General features: G+C 40.9%; 1 protein-coding gene across 1 annotated transcript; it reads right to left on the bottom strand.

Annotated features, from left to right (window-relative positions):
• Nucleotides 1-2,850: 2,850 nt before the first annotated feature.
• On the bottom strand, nucleotides 2,851-20,968 carry LOC128474182 (protein NPAT). Its single transcript, XM_053456458.1, has 18 exons — nucleotides 20,791-20,968; nucleotides 19,312-19,430; nucleotides 18,546-18,606; nucleotides 17,757-17,829; nucleotides 17,013-17,053; nucleotides 16,482-16,694; nucleotides 15,138-15,222; nucleotides 14,614-14,725; nucleotides 14,026-14,117; nucleotides 13,554-13,638; nucleotides 13,269-13,365; nucleotides 12,218-12,346; nucleotides 10,433-11,845; nucleotides 8,034-8,149; nucleotides 6,958-7,045; nucleotides 5,523-5,577; nucleotides 3,906-4,989; nucleotides 2,851-3,312 (listed from the first exon to the last, which is right to left on the bottom strand). Exons 1-18 carry the CDS (start codon nucleotides 20,825-20,827, stop codon nucleotides 3,229-3,231), a joined length of 3,984 nt encoding a protein of 1,327 aa, XP_053312433.1. The 5' UTR covers nucleotides 20,828-20,968; the 3' UTR covers nucleotides 2,851-3,228.
• Between the last annotated feature and the right edge of the window lie 460 nt (nucleotides 20,969-21,428).

The raw sequence follows: 21,428 nt of genomic DNA, 5'->3' as shown, positions 1-21,428 counted from the left end.
AAGTTTTTGAATGCATTTATATTAACACATTTTCTTATGATTAACTTTTAAGACAGGGCTTGACAAATTTGTTTTGAATCTAGGAGGCAGCTAAAAAAGATAGGAGCCAGGAATTTTTTTTTTTTTTTAAATAACCAAGTTTTATTTTCAACGACAAAAATTAATTATGTCCCAAGGGAATTCCCCCCCTCCCTTAAATATAGGTCCCACTTTCCTCGAACCCCCTTTTTTTTTTTTTAAATACTTACATTTTGGCTTTTCTTTTTCCCCGCTCTCCTCCGACATGACGATCCTCTCCCCGTCACGAGGAAATCTTCTGGAGCTCCATCCCCCTTTGAGCGGCAAGTCTTGAAAGGGGTGGGACGAAGAGCCTCACTGAGGCACTGCCACTCAGCAGCATGGTGCGTGCAAGCCGGCTGCCTACTATTATTAAAACTAGGGAGCTATTAGATCTATGGTGTTCCGGTAAGGAAGTTCACCCCTTTGTGACAATGGCTGATTTTACTTTTTGTACCCTTCGTGACAATGACTGTTTTAACATTTCTGTGCCGCTCATGTTTAGTTGTAATTTTATTCTTTCCCGTTTACTGAACCCACACAAGTTACATATTGTTTATTTTCCCCAGGACAAGAAGGACTTTCTTTAGAGGTCATTATATATATATATTATTCAATATGGTGAAAAATTGAGAAAAAAAAAAAAAAAAAACTTTCTGAATTTTACTTGAAAAATCATTTACTTATCTATAAAAACTAATGGACAAACCTGCTAAATAGATTCTACTATTTGTCCTGAGTTTAGAAATACCCAATGTTTTTATGTTTTTTTGCTTTTTTCTGCACGTTATGGAGCATTAAGTATAAGTAGCGTTTTGCTATTTCAAAACCATTTTTTCCAAATCTGGTAATTCTTCCCCCATGTGCTGTTTCGGGTATCTTTCAAGCCGGCCAATGCAATTTACCCCATCAAGCCATATTTTTTTTAAAAAAAAAAATAGATTTCAAATGCTAGTATTTTTCCATGCACTCATTCTACCACCAGTCTTTTTCAAACTTTGTGGTAGTCATTTTTTTTTCCCACACAATTTTTACTTCAGGTATGGATTTACAGCTTCTGGTATGTCGCAGTCAAACAACATCCCAATATGTGTTCAGCAACATCTTCAGAGTACAGTAATACTACCCAGGCATGGGTTTGCCTGGCTGTTTCGGGGCAAAAGGGCCACATTTGGGGCATGCGCCTTTTTCAATGTTAAACTTTGAAATATGGTGATCCTGTGCCCATGCCCTATTTGGTACATCTTTGAGCCTGACCAATTCAGTGTGCCCAATAAAACCATATATTTTTGAAGACTAGACACCCCAGGGTATTTCAAATGCTGGTATTTTAACTCTTTCCATGCACTAATTCTACCACCAGCCTTTGTCAAAGTTTGCAGTAGTATTTTTTAATGTGTATTTTTCCCCACACACGTTGTACTTTAGGTATGAATTTACAGCTCCTGGTATATGCCACTGTCACACAACACCCCAATATCTGTTCAGCAACAACATCTCCTGTACAGTGCATGCATGGGTTTGTTTTGTTATTTGGGGGCTAAAAGCCACATTTGGGATTTATACATTTTTCAAATTGGAAATTTTACATATGGTCATCCTGTCCCATCTGTTAATTGGGACATTGTTATACCCGGCCAATTCTATTTACCCCATCAAATCCTATTTTTTTTTTAAGTAGACAACAGATGGGCATTTAATATGCCAGTATTTTAACTCTTTCCATGCGAGAATTGTTTGAAGATATAGCGCTGATTTTAAGACTTCCTCATAAAAATAAACGTGTATATATATATATATATATATATTTTTTTTTTTGTTTTTTTGAAAGGACTCACATCTTTGTGAGTGGCAAAATCACAGCGCACCCCGGGGTGGGTGTTCGGTGTTCGGTGTCACTGAATGTCTCCCTAGAGGCTGCCAAACCAGGAGACAAGCTCACCAACACCCCCATTCTACAACAATATACATAGTATTTTTCATACATTTCCTTGAGTTTGAACACTATTATATACAGGTTTCCAGCTGTAAACCTGTACGGGGCTACTGATAAGGGGTAAGTACCCTGTTATTTAACCCCTTAAGGACTGGGCTCATTTTTTCTTTTTGTACCCTGTGGGACCCTGGCTGTTTTAACACTTTTGCGGTGCTTGTGTTCAGCTGTAATTTTCTCCTCACCCATTTGGTGTACCCACACAAGTTATCTATTGTTTTTTTCAGGGCAAAATGTGCTTTCTTCAGATACCATATGTTTTGATCATATCACCTTATTTACTATAAAAAAAATAATAAAACATGGTGAAAATGTGAAAAAAACACCTTTTATGACTTTTCTTTGAAAAGGTCACAGCCCATCCTGGGGTAAGTGTTTGGTGTCGCTGAATGGCTCCTGATCGAGGCATTCCAGAGACACCATTGAAGTTTAGGAGGTGATCGTTGATCGCCTCCTAAACTCTTTTAAAATGGATGTTGACGCCCCGGGGAGGGGCCCCTGATGCCGATCTCGGCGTTACTGAATGCCTCGACGTCGAGGCATTACAGCAACGCCGTTTAAGCGAAGAAAGTGATCGTTGATCACTTTCTAAGCGCATTGAATTGTTTGACGGTTCAGGACCGTCAAAGGTCGTTAAGTGACCGTTTTTCCGTGACGGTCTTGAACCAGCAAAGGTCGTTAAGGGGTTAAACTCTTAGTTCAGCTTCACCACCAGAATGTTTATCATAACAACTGTACATATATTGCAAAGAAAAACACTTTGTAAAAAGCGAGGTTAAAAAGATGTAGCATAGCCTTCCTTATTAAGGGGTTAACACGCCTAAACAAGAGGCACAAATATTTATTCTGTATTAAATCAAATAAATCCAACATAATGATAAATATGTAGAATGTTTCTTTTAATATAAAAAGATCTTACCAAAACATAACTGCTGGGCTATCCAAACTCCTTCAACAAGGTTATATACACAACAGCATCTTATGTACTTCACATCCAGAAAGATCCAATATTTACAACTCATCTCTGAATCTAGTTCAGCAACATAATAACAATAATAAGTGCCCAAACATATCTTACAAACCATTGGGAGCCTTCTGTACAAATACCCCACAGCATGAACTTTTTCTGTACAGAACATGCACCACACTGCCCGTTTCTTCATTTTTATGGCTTCGCTCTACTCATCATAGTGAAGAGACATTAAAAATTTGTCCACATCCATTCCAGCAGGGAAAGTATCAAATAACTTCTTCCTGTGTTTCTGTAGTTAAAAGAAGAAGGGAAAAAATGAGTTATGACTTAGTTTTTTGTGCTGCTTTTCAAACCCAGTCTCAAAACACATTCCAAGAGTCCCAGTTATGATTGCACCCTACAACCCGACGTCACCTCACTTCCCAAAACAAAAGTTACATTGTAAGCTTTAACCTGCGTTGATCTTTACATAAAAAGCAGGTGACATGACAGTAGAGCCCTGCGTGGGACTCTTTTCTTAATCCCGCTCTCTCTACACGACAGTTCTCTTATATCAGAGGCGAACAGATGTTTTACTGAACTAAGTACCCTTTTTTAAACATCAACTTTATGAAATCCTGTTCCTTTTTCCAACCCAATTTCAAAGCCCATTCCTGATGATCACTTTTATAGCGTGTTCACCAACTTTGAAGTTTATGTGAACCACAATCGGAGATTTCATAGCCCTACCAGAAAGCATGTGGGTGGTGTGGTTCATGGCAGGGCTAAGAGAAACAACTCTAAATACAGTCATATACAATAAATATATAGAATTTAAGGAACCATTAATCATTCACAACGGATCTACTTAAAAAGTATCACAATGACTACTGCCAAGCTCACCTTCACTTTTTTCTTTTTCACTGTGGATGTGGTGCTGTGAATCTCTTTTATGGGTGAATGTCTATCATGTTCAGCAGGGTCATCAAGCTTTCTCTTTTTTGAGGAGTTTTTGGATGATTTGCATTGCTGTGTATTGTCCTTCAGTGGAGTGTTCCCACTACTCTTGGCCATATTGGCACGTGATAATATCATCAGTGTGTGGGCTGCCATGCTGACACTATTCTCACTACCAGCTTCACTGGCAGGGCTGCACGTAGGTAAATCAGGAGTTGCAGGAGGCAGCATTGGCTTTGGCGTGCCTCCATCCTCACCAGAACGTTTGCAGGTTGGAGTCTTAATGTTAACCGAGTGGTCATCTAATGATCTTTCATCCATCCCAGATCCAGGAGTACGTGGTATAGGCAACTCCCCTCCACAGGACTGCTTTGCGGATGGACTGTGGAACTGCATTTCATGTAATAGGTCGCTGGCTTGCTTGGTTAAACTACTTGTTAAAGTACCTCTTTCTGGTAGTAGCTTTTGTGGTGTCCGCCTCAGAATATTTGGCACACACACCTTCTTTTTGGATGCATCTTGCCCTGGCTGCATGTTTGTTTCGGAATATTCGTTGGTAGAGGCAACCTTGAGCTCTTGTTTTTCGGAATCCACCTGCAAAAGGTTTTCTTTGTTGGCTGCAACCTCAGGTGGAACATCAGACGTTGTTCCAGCTCCAGCTCTTTTTTCTGCAGTTTGACCTTTTGAAGATGCTGAAGCCAAAACCTGAGCAGCAACAACTGTATCCATCTTGCCGGCGGTCTCTGTCGCAGGTACATTCTTTTCTGATGTTTTGTCGTCTTTTGACAGCGTTACTTTAGGTGAAGCACTAACTCCTGCTGACGAGCCTACATAGGTAACGTCGCTCTTGTCTTTATTTGGTGAAGATTTGCTTGTCGATGGAGAATCGGGTTTAAGAGTCTTTCTTGAAGTATCAAAGCGCAGGACCCGTCTATGGCTTTCCGCTACTTTACTGGTGGGATCCACTGGCAAGCTTTCCTCAGACTGGTTCTGTATTTCAGTAGTCATTTTTCTTTCTGGGTTGTCCACTCTGCAACAGAGACACAAAAAAAATAGATGCAAAAAATGCAACATTCAATGGAAACAAAGCCAGAATGAAAGTGATCAAGTATTTACATTCTCACACTTTCACGGCTTTCCTTTATTCTCACCTAAACATGAATTTAGCAATCCCCCGGACTTTACAGATATGCTTGTCTGGACCCTTTAGCCCTGATGGTACTCGGCATGTTTAAATGGTTCGACAGGGGTTTAAATAGGAGAATGTATTGGGAGCATTAAGCGTTGTACTTGCATGTGCAGCACCCCCAGCGATGGTGGCTACCCGTCAGCAGCTGCAGGTATATTACACAAGGTACTTTTCTTGGTGAAAGACATGAATCACTGATTTGCTTCACAGACTACTGACAACACTGGGCATTATTGATGTTTAAAACTCTTCCTAACACCTCACTTTACCCCATGACTGTTGCAGTCTAAATTCTAGTGAGGCGAGTGCACCTTTTTGCCCTGTCTGTCAACACTCATGTACAAAGGGTTAAGAAATTAAGTCAAATGACTAACCTCTGTTGAGAGCTTGGAATACAATTTGTAGAATCAGCTGCAGTTACAGGTTTGCCTAAAAAAAAAAAATGGTACAATCGTTTTACTTGGAAGGATAAGTATAACAAAAAGAAGTTTATACATTTGTGACGTATAATAAATAAAAAAAATAAATAAATACATTTTAAAAAAAGACTGCCGTTTAAGTATTCCTTATTTCTGGATATTTAGCAGTAATAAACTCTAGGTCCCAAAACCTTGTATAATTATTTACACTTTTTCAGATTTTGCTTAAACCCTTAAGGACCAGGCTGTGTTTTACCTTTTGTACCATTGGGACCGAGGCTGTTTTAACACTTTTGCGGTGTTCGTGTTTAGATGTAATTTTCTCTTCACTCATTTAGTGAACCCACACAAATTATATGTTGTTTTTTTTCAGCACAAGAAGGGCTTTCTTCAGATACCATTGTTTTAATCATATTATCTAATTTCCCATAAAAAAAATAATAAAATATGATGAAAAATGTAAAAAAAAAAAAAACACATTTTCTGACTTTTACCCCAAAAATCTTTTACTCATCCAAAAAAGCTAATGAAAAAAACCTACTAAATATATTCTACTATTTGTCCTGAGTTTAGAAATACCCAATGTTTTTATGTTTTCTTTGCTTTTTTCTGCACATTATGGAGCATTAAGTACAAATAGCATTTTGCTATTTCAAAACCATTTTTTCCAAATCTGGTAATTCTTCCCCCCATGTGCCATTTCGGGTATCTTTGAAGCCGGCCAATGCAATTTACCCCATCAAATCATATATTTTTGAAAACTAGACACCCCAAGGTATTTCAAATGCTACAATTTTAACTCTTTCCATGCACTAATTCTACCATCAGCCTTTGTCAAACTTTGTGGTAGTAATTTATTTTGTGTTTTTTTATCGCTAAAATTGCTCTTCAGGTATGGATTTACAGCTCCTGGTATACATCACTTTCAAACAACACCCCAATATGTGTTCAGCAATATACCGCTGAGGGGTACCGCTCTCCGGAGCGGTCACAGCCCACCCAGAGGTAAGTGTTTGGTGTCGCTGGATGCCTCCTGATCGAGGCATTCCAGCGACACCATTGACGTTTAGGAGGTGATCGTTGATCGCCTCCTAAACGCTTTTAAAACGGGCGTCCGCCGCTGTTGACGCCCCGGGGAGGGGCCAGACATGGCCCATCATGCCGATCTCGGTGTTGCTGAATGTCTCGACATCGAGGCATTACAGCAACACCGTTTAAGTCTCATGACGTGTCAGGCACGTCATAGGTCGTTAAGTGACCGTTTTGCATGACGTGCCTGACCCGGCAATGGACGTTAAGGGGTTAAAGGTAACAATAGACTTTGAAATGATTTTTTGATACCTATCCCCAGCCAGCAGTCACTTGTCACAGAACATTTCCCGGGTCATACCTGCGCTTCTCTTTGCTTTAGGTTTCTGGGAGTTTGGTGGTAAAGGCAGCTTGGGGACTATGCCCCCAGAAATAGGGACATGCAAGACCTGGAGACAATTGGAAAAATAGAGAAAGGTTAACAGGAAAGTCAGTTTGTGTCGATGGCCATTGGAACGAACAGCTTTAATCTTTCGTGGGGCAGCAACGTTTTATAATCCCCCCCTCATTGACTAGATATTAGCCAAGACTACATTCTGGAGCGTGCGAATGACAGTAATGCAGTGCTTTATATATTATAAATACACATGTAGGGAAACACCTACATATTTAACTTTAATACCCATTCACCCCCTTTTTCTGTGACCCCCCCTAAATGTTAAATGCATTCTGAAGCCACATATTTAGAGGAACAATCCAGCGTTCACAACATTTCATTCCCCTCACCTTCTGCCAGAATACGCTATTTTAACTATACTTAAATGGACAGGGAAGCCCCAATTTTTCAGGTATCCGGAAATCAAACCTTGCTTGGCTACTTGACCCCCCCTCCCTTAGATCTTAAGCAGACATTCCTGCTGCCGGTTTAGTAGTCCTGGCCCAATTTGTGAGAAGAGCTCCAAACCAAGTCAACTTGGGTTCAACTTGCAAGGTTGAGAGTTCACACAAAAAGGGTTTCTTGAGTTTGCTATTTTACGTTAAACTGTGCCAGTAAGTAACAAAAATAAGGCCGCAAAAATCAAAGGGCTTGGACATTATACATTAATAGAGGTGCAACAAATGAATAACTAAATAAACCTAGTACTATGATTTCTAAAGATCTAAGAAAGGAAAGTACGAGAAAGTCCAGCCAACAGGAATGAATCATTGAAACTATCTATCCAAATAAAGGTAAGCCTGAGAAGACGGAGCGATACAATGTGACACGTGACTGAATTGGTATCAAGCCAACAAGCAGAGCGTTACACAGGAAAATGTGATAAATAATGGAAAAATAAGAGCGCAAATATAGTTCATCTCCTTTTTCTTTTATGGAGTCTTTGCAGTCATGTTCAGACACATTATAATATTGACATATATGATAATTAACGGGGTTACCTGATGAGGCGATGCAGCAAAGCTATTCCCCCTTTGTCCAACAACCGAAACGGGAAACATGCCGACGACCCCCTGCAACACAGGGTGGACTTGAGAGGCAAGGATGATTGTAGAGCCTAAAAAAAGGAAAGGTTTTTTCTTTTTAAAATATATTTACCAGAACGGAGAGAGAAGTGGGAAAAAGACAGTATGTAAAAATTGTTTAATTAAACCTGACTACTAATCTTAATGTCTATTTACATTAATTTTATATTTCTTGTTTTGCTCACTCTTATAATTGTCAACATAGTCAATTATTCATTTTGAATGAATATCAAGAAGTTAACAGACTTCGGCTTCGCCTGATAACAGCTCAAACCCGTTGGGGCCAATATTCAGCCTCCTCCTCTCCGTCCTTCATATACCATACTAGGATTGTGCAGCTACAGCTAAAAGCTTAGCTTTCCATGATGGCCGCCATAGTTGGTCACCAGTTCTGATCCTACACACAAGCATGGTCACCCCTTAACAGTGTTGGCCAGTTATGGTTGTTCTCAGTTATAATAATCCAAATAAGAACAGAAAGGTTAATATGGATCCTCCGATGTGGGTGAAGTTAACACATTTAAAATAAAAGTACCAAAATGCCTAAACACCGTATTGGCCCGAATATAGGCCGCACTTTTTTCCCCCACTTTAAGTCTTTAAAGTGGGGGTGCGGCCTATATTCGGGGTCTAGCGCCCGACGCCTAGGACATGCAGTCCCAGGCAGCGGGGTTAGGATACAGATCCCCCGCAGCAGTGCAGTGGACCTGCATCCTACTCCCCGATACGCTCAGACAGCCTCCCCTGCCAGCACTTTCCACGGGGGGGGGGGTTGTGCCGGCACGGGAGGTTGTCTAAGCGCACGATGCGTTTTACCTCTGCCCACCCCCGACTTACCGGAGCAGACTCCCGGGTGTCTTGCGGGGCCGGCGGGGGACATCTACGCAATACGCGTATACAACTTCCAGTGCCGGCACCGGAAGTTGTATACGCGTATTGCGTAGATGTCCCCTGCCGGCCCCGCAAGACACCCGGGAGTCTGCTCCGGTAAGTCGGGGGGGGGGCAGAGGAGGACAGTGGCAGCATATCTCGGAAGGGGGGGGGAGAGGACAGTGGCAGCATATCTCGGGGGGGGAGGACAGTGGCAGCATATCTCGGGGGGGGAAGACAGAGTGGCAGCATGTTTTTTTTGGTGCTTTTTTAAAGAAAAAAACTTTTTCTTTAAAAAAACCACCAAACTTTTAGGGTGCGGCCTATATACGGGGGCGGCCTATATCCGAGCCAATACGGTAGTTGTTATGCCCAGCTTGTCGTGTCCTGTTTAATCGTTGTACATCGCTGCAGAATTCCTGATTTATTGTTACCGTATTTGCTCAATTATAAGACGACCCTGATTATAAGACGACCCCCCAAAATCTGAATATTAATTTAGGAAAAAAAGAAAAAGCCTGAATATACCCTATAGGAAAAAAGTTTTACCAGTAAATGTTAATTCATGTAAACTATTTTTTAATAAAAGCTATGATTGAGAAAAATATTTAGTTTTTAATTCCTTTTATTTTCCAACCTGCCCCAGAAATGCCTTATACCCCCTATATGCCACTGTGCCCCATGATATGCCTTTTGACCCCCTATGTGCCACTCTGCCTCCAGAAATGCCTTATACCCCTATTTGCCACTCTGGCATTTAGGGGGTTAAAAGGCATATTATGGCTCCCCGTGTGTTGTCTGGGCAGCATGTAGACATAGGCAACTTCTGCTGCAGCCGGAAGGAGGTGAGGTTAGCAGCGGGGGTTGTCTGCATCCATTGCGCAGACCTTCCCCGGCTGTCAGAGATCAGAGTTGCCCTCACCGGGGAATTGTCTCTGACAGCCGGGGATTGTCTGCATCCCGGTTGTCAGAGACAATTCTCTGGCGAGGGGAACTCTGATCTCTGACAGCAGGGGAAGGTCTGCGCGATGGACGCAGACAACCCCCGCTGCTAACCGCACCTCCTTCCGGCTGCAGCGGAAGTTGTCTACGCGAATTGCTACACTCAGAAGCACCGGTAAGCTGGAGGGGGGGGGAGACAGGAAGATCCAGGTCCCCTGCAGCGTTGTGGGGGATCTGGATCTTAGTCAGACCTATTTGAGGTCTGATTATAAGACGACCCCGATTATAAGACGAGGGGTATTTTTCAGAGCATTTGCTCTGGAAAAAACCTTGTCTTATAATCGAGCAAATACAGTATATCTCCAAACAAATTGCAAAAAGCAAGGCATTCCATTTCCAAAACATATAAACTAATAAAGATCACTACGAAGTAAAATCATATCGTCGTATCGTCTACTACATTATTAAAAACGCAAACCGAACAGACTGACTGACTGACTGACCTTGTGGAAGTTTGGGAGAGATGTTCTGTCCCATAGTGTACACGCTGTTTTGCCTGGGAGGCGTCTGGATCGCAGCAGCAGAGGTACTAGGCAACAACATTACGTTGGACAATTTTGTCGTATTGGTTTGCATTGCACAAGTACTAATAAACACGCTATTATTGGGATGTCCGACAGAAGAGCTGCTGACTGGCATTATCTGTACGAGTCCACCGCTGCTGGATGGGTTAGAAGATCCGGCAACTGAGAAAACGGAGCATTCTTCAGCTTGGATGTTCCCTGCATTAATAGACGGATACCTAAACTGACTTGCAGCAGGAATTGGGTCAACGGACACAGAAAGGCCCGCGGTTGCTTCAACTGAGCTTTCCTGCGTGTACCCTATACTGCTTCTAGCTGTAGGATTGGTTATCGGGGACATTACAATAGCTGGAAAGTTCTCACCAGTGATAGTTGAAATGGCATTGTGTAATTCTGCATCCCTGGTTAGATCCTCCGCTATGACGTTCAGGGTAACGACATGCGCTGGATCTGTAGCGGTTTGACTGCTGCTGTTGGGTGCCAACTCTACAGCCGTGACAGGAGAGCTCAGGGGAAGGCTCCCAGATGAAGGCATTGAAGTGGGAAGCTGCGCAGCCGGAGCCGCTAACTGGGTAACAGGCACCAGATTTTGCTGTTGTGCGTCATCCGTGCTTCCCGATTTCTGTTGTCCCGTTGGTTCCTCTGAGATCAACGTGCTAGAGCGGTCTAAGTGCACCGGTTTGTCAGTGGCAACAGCACTGGGTTCCTCCACAAAGAAGAGTGTTATGGTCTTTTCCTTGTCCTCCTCTTGGTGAGGGCTTTTATTTTCTGTGGTTTTAGCAGGGATCAACAAACTAGCTTTTGGAGATATAGTTGTAGATGGTTCTGTAGCTATGTTATTGTGATTTTTCTCCTCCTGGCTATCCACATGTGTTGCTATGGGTAGATTATTAGTTTCTTGAGCTTCTTTACCATGGACTAAATGCTCCTGTATTTGATCTTGACAATCTTCAGCCCCAGTGTTGGACGGCAAATTCTCCTTCGCCGATGGGCAGGTAGCGGCATCTGTTTCTTCTGTTTGCGATACGTTCTTCATTTCAACATCCGATGAGTCTGGGATATCCGTAACGGTCACGTGTTCCTGTGATTCTTGATTTGTTGTTTTTAACGTATCGCTTTCTGCACTTCCAAGGCTAGCAACAGAATTGATGCTTGACTGCCTCACTATCTGACTTGACTCAGACGAGGTAAATCGGCCATTCCCACATTCCTGCCGGTCATTTGCGGAAGAGGATGTTACATGGTCAGTAATCATTTTGCTTGAGGATTCTTTCCCTGAGATCTCCTGCTTTGAATGGGCATCATCTGGATTACTGGTATGTGATGTAGAACCTATTGCCATAGGAAATCAAAGAAGTTGTTAAAACATCATGCTTTAAAGACCCCTTTCACACCTGCCTTAACCTTTTGCACAGTTCTGCACGCACAAACACACATGAAAAAAATATAAAATTAGCACTGCATCTTCACATAAATTCTGGCATTGAAAGAGTGAAAATACTAGCACTTGATTTACCCTTGGGTGTACAGCTTTAAAAAAAAATGCATGGTTTGAGTACAGTGAATTGGGTGCTGGGTTCCAAGATGTCACAAATAGGACACGGGGAAGACTGGCCATATGTCAAACCCCCCCCAAAACACCCAACAAATCTATGCAAGGTGGGTACCACTGTACTCAGATGTTACTGAATACATATCACTCACCATCATCCGTATCGAAGGAGCTTTCCACAGTATCGAGATTACTGTCCTCTACAGCTGAATTACCGCTCCTGGTTCCTTCATTTTGTGCAGAAGAGTCACGAGGTGCATTTTTGATACTCTTGGATACGCCTTGTTTTAGAAAATTAGACCAACAAGTGAACATGAAATAAATTGTCAACACTATCTTCATGCAGTATTAAAATGTATAAAACTTGTACTGGTACAATTCCACCAACTCATTTACAGTTCCATGTAAAAAGAAAGCAGGTCAAGCTAGCTTGCAGACATCACGTGTGAAAACCCCAAATCTTTATTTTATATTATTATTATTTTTTTTTTTTTTTTTTTAAAGATTGCTGAAAATGTCTACTCTTTATAAGTAACAGTTATTGCAGTGTCACTTGAGGATCACTCCAGGCCAATCAGACAGTCTTTAAGCACATTATAGGAGTGGAAATGCACGGAACTAAGACTTGCACCTGCATACAACCGTTTCAATCCTTATCAGTATAGGACGGCCGAGAACATCTTTGGCTCAACCAGCCAAAACCAGGAATAGCAACTGGCCACAGGTTTAGCATGCTCATGGTGACCAATAAAGTGACCACTGTATAGAACATTGAGAGAATTTAAGTCAAAAACGCCATGCTATACATAGTTGGATAAACTGTGTTAAAGGTTGCATAACATAGAAATGCAGAATCTAATGACAAATAAGACCCACTTGATCAATCTAATCTTTCCTTTTTTATTTGTGCAGGTTAGATCTCAATGCTTATTTATCATTGTCTATCGCATGTCTGCTTAGAGCCCGACAAAAAAAATGTACATCCAACACAGCTACTAAAAGGCTATTCTACTAATGCAAAGAAATAACCCGTAGTAGGTGACAGGTACACTTTAGCTGATTCCAGATCGTTTAACTGCATGGTCTCATTTTACACAGAGCAGAGGAAATAATAATAAAAAAAAGATAAATCAAATTCAGCAATTTATATGATTTATATGATTGCAATATAGATCCTTTATTCAACAGCTAATTAATACTTACATGCAAACAAGTCATAGAGCTCTTGGAAATCTGGATCCAGCTCTGTTTGCACCAGGATGTCATGAATAGCTTCCTCTGACATGTGTATCTCTCCTCCCTGACGAACAAAGCAGAATGCAACTTTACATAAACTCGAATAAATCAGATGCCACAGAAAATCACTCTCATAAATTAACTTAATACTGTCCAACAAAATATGCAAAACTCATTAAATAGCACATAAAGCACTACTACTTCCATTTACACAAAAAAGCCTTGGAGTAAAGCCCACTAAAACATCACTACCTGAAGTCCAAGGATTTCATCGATAGAAGCATCTGGCTCTGCAGCGCTGCCTTCAGGTGCCTTGGGATTATGAGCAGCAGAGTCGCTAAAACAAGGGAAGTCGATGAATTTTGTTCAAAGCTACTAGAAAAAGTTATATTTTCCCATTATGTATAATAAAAATAACAACAATAATAATGCTGCATGATTCTCAGGCACTTGGACAAACTGGAATTGTCCTAATTACAGCATGCAGACGGCAATTAAAAATATAAATAACATTTTTGTTAAAAAAAAAAACAAATCGCTAAATATAAATAGCTAAATATGACAGAAACCATAAAACCTAGTAATATCCACAAAGAAAGTTAATTTGCTGTTTTTCATTACTATCCTCAATTATTACTCAAAAAAAATTATGTTTTACAGACAACCGTGTGACACTGCACGGCACAAATGGTGAACTAGAATTTGCCAAGCAGAATGCACTTACCTTCCAAGGAATTTGTTAATGTTCTCGGCCAACTTCTCCTGTAGAGACTTACTGCTTAAAATCTTCTCCCTTGCATTTTCGATGACCAGTTGCTAACACAAAATAAACATTACAATGTGATATTATGCACTAGGGCCATGCCTTACAATGTGTACCCCTGCTTATGCCTGGAAAACTGTGATCCTTCCTTCAAATGCCAAATAGAATGGATCTCAATCAGAGGGCTTTTGTGAGCCAACTCCATCGCTCATCCTACAGTGATTCTGGGTTAAAATATACTGTATGTATGTCAACTACAGCACAATTTGTTAGCACTGCCTACATAAGAAGCTCTTTGCAGAACAGTAGTGGTTCCGATGTTAACTTTACAGAGCACATTTTCCAGAATGGTATCAGCATCAGTTTCTAAACCTTGGAAACATTCCCAAGTTTCATAGTTATTAAAATGAATTACAAAAAAAACACATACATAAATTATTTTATTGAAATAATAGGACTATAGCAAGCTATTATTTAGTTACGAAAGGACCTAAAAATGAGGTCACACCGTACTTCCATAGTAAAAAGGACCATACTTAATCTACTCACAGGGAAATTATCGTTAATTAATTCTTGGACGGCGTCACTGTCTTCTCCAGTATCTCCTTCCATGACGGCTGTGCTGGAGCTTGGTACGGCCCCACGTCTCTTCCGGGTCTCGCTGCGAGAAAACGCGGAGGTTTCACACGGTACGCAAGAACAAGCATGCAAGAGAATACAGCGGCCCCTCAGACATCAATTTTTAGGTTTCTTTCTTTCTACTTGTGATACTCTAAACACATACACTAAAGCACCTATGCGGAGTACAGTCAACTAACCCAGCCACAGGTTCCAATCCCTGCTATTACTCTCTTTACATTTTTACCTACAGATTCTGGAAAACTAATCTTTTGGCAGGGTCGGACAAATCCAAGGACCCGGGTACTGTCTATTTTTGTGCTACTTATATTGCTGCAAAAATAAAACACATTTTAGAAACGTGATCCTAAACTTGCAGCCCTGAACATAAAAGACGCAATAGTTTTATACACTGAAGGACTCCCAAAGCCTTTTGAGTTTTCCCTGCTACTTACTTTTTCCTCCTCAATGGAGAAGACACTGCAGAAGATTGTTTTCGATCAAACGGCGCCACAGAAATAATTTGTAACGTGTCAGCATCTGGGCCAAAAACACACAATTTTTAAAAAAAATGATTCGTGGAGACACTGTATTTATGCAAAGCTGTTTTAGACACGAAATGGCAGGAATAATGTATTATAGATATTAGACGTGCAACTTCAGCCCGACTCTTAAACTAGCAAAACAAATTTCCTTTTTCTTAAATAAAATGCATCCCACCCAGCAATTCTCAATAGTGGAACAAGTAACTTGTGTAACAAAAAACGATTACACTGCTGTGGAATCGGAAACAAAGAAGAGCTGGTCAAGTCAAATTATTATTATTTATTGCTTTATATAGCGCCATCAAATTCAGTAGCGCTGTATAATGGGTAGACAGGACATAACATGTAGTATATAACTTAACAATTTGACTTACAGAAACAACAGGTGAGGCGGGCCCTGCTATTTTACCCAAACACCTAGACACATGTACCTCCAGGGCTCAGTAGGGTTAGGGAAATGCTCGCACCTCTAGTCCCCTACTAATTGAACCTCTAAGTTTGGTCTATGATGAGAAATAAGGAACTCTGGGAAGCTGGGAGTTGCTTATTGAATGGCCCCTTTTCATATATACGCTTAGGAATTAGCGAATACATCCCACAGAATTGCTATGGATACAGTGCAAGAAGGAAAATCCTTTTTTGGACAGCAACTGGTATATAAAACCAACTCCCTTCCTGTCATGGCCGACATCACAAGGAACATAATCTACAGTAGGAAGACCTACATGTCAATGCATCGTTAATGCCTGAGCATGATAGGAGTGTGATTGCTAACAGTTGCTAGCACATCAATCACACTCATATCATGCACAGGCAGCCTAAGTACAATAACTTTATGTAATATTTTTTTTTTATTTTTTTTATTTTGGCCCCAAAAATAGGGGTGCGTCTTATACAAGGGAGCGTCCTATACTTGGGGAAATACAGTACATCCCACAGAATTGCTATGGATACAGTGCAAGAAGGAAAATCCTTTTTTGGACAGTAACTGGTGTATAAAACCAACTCCCTTCCTGTCATGGCTGACATCACTAGGAACGTAATCTACAGCAGGAAGACTTTCATGTCAATGCATCGTTAAGGAGGGGGTATAATCTGCAACACAGAGAAGGCCGCCTTTATGGAGGCTTTCAGACAGTTTAATTATGGAGCCAATGAGCATATGGACAATAGCATAACTACCTGCTGTTACTGAACCAAAACCTCCAAAACAACTAATCAAAAGGAATCCCGCTGGCAGACGGTTATACTTACTGCTTACAACAAGAGGGGAGTTCCGGCCTTGAATTGTGGACTGGCCACCAAACGACGGACTGGCTTGTGAGGCATTTTGACCGGAAGCAGGTCGCAGGACGACTTGTGTCGCTGCTATAGGGGTAGAAGTCTGCTGCCGTGGCAAAGCGGGAGTTGAAGGTGACAATAACATTCTCTGACGCCTAATTTCCTCAATCCCATTCCTAGTGCGACCTGCATGAAAATAAAAAATGGAAGTTTAAAATCATGTACGGGAATATAAGCAAAGTGAATTAATCTTATATACACTCTACCAAGATCACCAGTCATCACTTCATGCTGTTTTTTTGCTCCAAACCAGAGATAAGAATTAAAACTAAGCAGTCTATGGCTTTGTTACAGATGATTGCACAATATGTATATCTGCAGTACGTGACATAACTAAATGCATTTCACAAAACTTCAAACAGCTTTTTGTCAGATCTGTTTAATCAACAACTATCATCACAAAATTGGGAAAGATTTGACTTTAAGGATTGAGGATTTACTTACTTCTTTGATGAGTTTGAAAGGCTACAGATTCCTGCATGCTCCTGATACAAAAATAAAACAATAAAAAGGATTATCTTCACAAAAGCATAAATGTTGACCCAAAGTGACCTTAACCTAAAAATACAATGTCAGAATATGGCATAAAATAACAGATTTTAATGAAAGAGGGCACTGCAGATCATATTGATGATACGTGACAATATAGAAATTAACATCAGCTAAGAGTTGGAAGAAGCGTAAAGATTAAAATCCTGACAAACAGATGGATGCTGCTACAGGCAGACTAGAAAGCCAAGTAGTTTACATTGAAAAATACCCTTATGAACTACGAAAACGAAAGGAAGAATTAAAACATTATGCCATAAAGTGTATGTCGGACATTGACGCCCTGGGGAGGGTCCAGACACGGCCCCTGACCCCGATCTCAGTGTTTCTGAATGCCTCAACATCGAGACGTAGATCACTCTCTAAGCTTGTTTAATGAAATAAGGTGCCAGGCACGTCATTGGGCATTAAAGGGTTAAAGCATTGGATACAGAGAATATATTTACTGGGTTTCATTCTAATTAATACAAAAGCTCCAAATATAGTATCATCAAAACATTGCAAGTAGCCAAAATAGCAGATATAATACCGTTGAAATGAGGTATATGCCATGCACACCCCCGTATTATTATTATTAAGTAGTGCAACCTTTGTCAATATGGTCTTCTACACATGGAACATACTAGATGTCACCCATACCTGATCTGAGAGAGCGTGTGGTCAAGCTTCTTCCACAGGGAAGACATCATGAGCGGAACAGCATCTTTATTTTCTATACAAAAAGAAATAAAAGTATACAGAGGCTTAGAATTTAAATTATTTGCTACGTTACATTATACGGAATAGAAACCATTTTTTTGTCAGAGGAGCAAGGAAGAAATTGTGGAGGCAGAATTAGTGCGTCTACAGTCCTCAACACTGCCCATTTCTCTGTGCTTGTTTGAAAGAGCTTGGAGAGAACATCTGGAAACCCCTGTCTGCCTTGAAATGTCTGCCTGCGAGAGACATGGTGTGTGACTTGCTGTTAGTGAGGTTGGCTGTTCCTCAGCCAGTTTCATTCCTCCTACGCAGCTATTTCTGTTTCAGTTAATGATTGTGTTTCAACCTACGTATTAAATTGATGATCACGAACTATCTTCAGCATAAAAAAGGAGCGCTGGAAACGATGGTATGGCCCACATGAGCCCTGATCTACTGTCAGGATTACATGAAGAGAGAGAAAAGCAACTGAGGCCACCTAAGATCTACAGTTACTTCTCCACGGTGTTTCGGACGACCTACCTGCCGTAGTTCCTTAAAAAAAACAAAAAAAAACAAAAACATGCAACCGTACCTAGAAAAACTGCCAGTGTATTTTATAAACTGTATTTGCCACTCTACACTCTGTATGCTGGTTAACAGCTGAATATACAAATCATAAACAATACTGAACAAGCAAGAGGTATAGCCACATATTTACAACAACCGTTTTCAAACAAAGTAACTTACCTCTTGCTTTTATAGCAACATACTCATTTAGGATGGTCGTCAGGTTTTTGCCAAAGAGTGACTGGAAAAAGAAGATACGTTTATATAATATGAATAAACTGATATAAACAAACCTTAGACTCCAGCCATGATATACATGTGATAGCAGAGCATTACCCAACAATTGCTTTGTACTTTTAAAATTCATAAAAGGCATTCAACAGAATCTACTCTACGCATTTCATCTGTTTTCTCATGGTCACAGCAACTTGTCTTGTGAAAAAAATACATATTTAGGTACTTGTAAAGCACAATAATACGCATTTGCTTTTGGTGGGACACAAAACTGTCCCTTGGATTTAAACCATATTAAAATATCATATCAGTAATAATAGTAACCAAGAAGAACATTAAACTATTAAGTGTTTCATAGGTGGCGGAATATGGGAAAAACAAAGCTCCTATTCTGTTCAAAGGGAGCCCTTAGGAACAGACAAGCAGATATAATGAAATAGCTACACATGTACAAAAATATGATATTGCATTGTTTAAAATGACATAAAATGGCATGACATGTTTTAATACAACGCAGAAGAAAAAGTGTGGGAGACAACGTTGATATACTAAGTTATCTTGAAAAAAATAAAACTATGTAGAAGGTGCTAATAAACAAAAATTTACTCTATTGTTCAGCTTATGTGACAGATCCGAAAACCACACACTCCAAAAAACTATGTTTAAGGGAAGTGTGAAGCGTCACCACGATTTATGAATGAGGCGGTCGTACCAGAACACAGCCAGGGACCAACCCCTCCTCCGAGAAATGTTCTGCATATTCCTTTAGATCCGGGCTCTCTGTGATGAACGACTGGCAGGTAGATGTAAGCTTCTCTTGCTGCAGATAGCCTGAAATCAAAATAAAACGTGGTTAGACATATCCGAGAGCATTCAGAGGGGGATGAAAATCATATCGTTTGCAGGGTGAAACTTATCAGGAATAGGGGAGAAGGGACGGAACATTTAAACACGTAAAGTGATTTAAAGCACAAGAATTAAGTTTATTTCAAAGGAGGAGAGACGTTAGAACAAGAGGCCATAATCCACAATTAGAGGGTCGGAGGTTTAGATGTAACGTGAAAAAAGTTTTGCTTTACTGAGAGGGTGGTAGATGAATGGAACGGCCTCCCATCAGAAGTGGTAGAGGCTAACACAATGATGGAATTTAAACATGCATGGGGCAGGTGTAAAGCTATTCTGAATCTAAGACAAGACGAAGGACTGATTACGGTCTGAGTCTTTACATCAGGAAAAATGGGCCGACTAGACAGGCCGAATGGTTCTTTTCTGCCGTCAGATTTAAAGTACAAGAACACGGTATAAATGTTTCAGAGCCATCGTAAAGAACACTCGTGATGCTTGCGCTGCCATCTCTTACACCTGCCATGTTTACTAAACATTTTCTGATTTTAAACGATTTCATTTCATTTTTCACTTTATTTACAGCCGGGCTGGACAGGTAGAGTTATAAAATTCTCGGGGGTCGTTCTCAAATTCTACATTCATTTAGGACGTTTGTTGGAGCCACAAAAGAACCCAAAGCTCGATATAAAATGCAAGCATGAGAACAGAAACATTAGCAGCCCCAACAACCTCAATCAGTCCTAACATCCGCTTTGATCAAAGCTGCCATCTTCAAATGGGGAGGAAAAAAGCGACCTGACTCCCAGTACGAGAGCAGAAAAAGAATTCAACTCTACCTTATAACAGTCTATTGATTTACAAGGGTAGTGTCTGTACGTATTAATATATATTTGTATTACCCCAATTAATTCATACAGCGCCATGTAATTTGCTGGCACTTAATAAATAAAATAATAATGAGGTAATAACAGACAGCACCATCCTACAGCATATTACATCACTGCACCCACATCCCCTAAGACTAAAAGGTCTGGATATTAGCAGGATTTGGTTACTTGGCATGATTAATCACTCAGATGACCCCTCCATACGATAATACTGTGCCTAAGTGCGGCCTCTCAAGACAGCATATGACCTCATTATTTCAAGAACAGATGGAAGGAGTGCCCGATATATCAGACAGCGCAGTGTAATAGGATGTACGTCATCACCCTTTTCATGGACAGAGGGCTTAAATACTAGGCAGTGCCGTTAAAAGCCATACCGGACAGGCCTATAGAAACATGTATAAGCGTGAGAGTAGTATAGTGACAACCCGTTGCCCGATAATATGCAAATGACTTACCCAGCACCAGCCGGGCCACATCGGACGGGAGCAGCATTTTCCGCAGCTCAGTGTCTCATGACCAAACCGGGATCCCCCGGGCACTAACCCGGATCTCACCGTTCCTTGTTACCGTCCGCAAACTATAACAACAACAACTTCCACCAGCTCTCCCGCGCTGGGCAGCGTGCAGCATCGAACGTCATCCGGCAGAACGCGCGAAATGTGCTGCTTAGTTCCGGGTGGCTACTGTGTATTGTATGACTGGAGGACCTCTGCACTGGGGGGCGTCTAACTGCTGTATTGCTGTTGTTTGTGAATACGGAGAAACAAACGAGGCAAACAGCGGTGGTGGTTAATGATAGAGTATTTTATTTATTATTTATTGCATAAACCCAATATTCTAAGGAAAATATAATTCATAGGAATGATCCATATGCTGCGGGTAGAATGTCAATTCTGTGCATTTGTTACTGGAGAAAAGATCCATGGTGGGGCTGCCAAGAGGAATTGGACCCAATTCAGCTCAAACGTGATGGATTTTATGAGTTATAGGCCAACAATTATAACTGGGGCATCTGGAGGGAGGAGGGGGGGGGGCACTGACATTCACCCCAGAAAATGCCTTGAATGTCTAAAAGTAAGTATTGTACCTGACA

The sequence above is a fragment of the Spea bombifrons genome, chromosome 2 (assembly GCF_027358695.1).
Source record: "Spea bombifrons isolate aSpeBom1 chromosome 2, aSpeBom1.2.pri, whole genome shotgun sequence".
Taxonomy (NCBI): Eukaryota; Metazoa; Chordata; class Amphibia; order Anura; family Pelobatidae; genus Spea; species Spea bombifrons.
The sequence above is the reverse complement of the archived record's forward strand: the minus strand, read 5'-3'. Positions and strand labels throughout refer to the sequence as shown.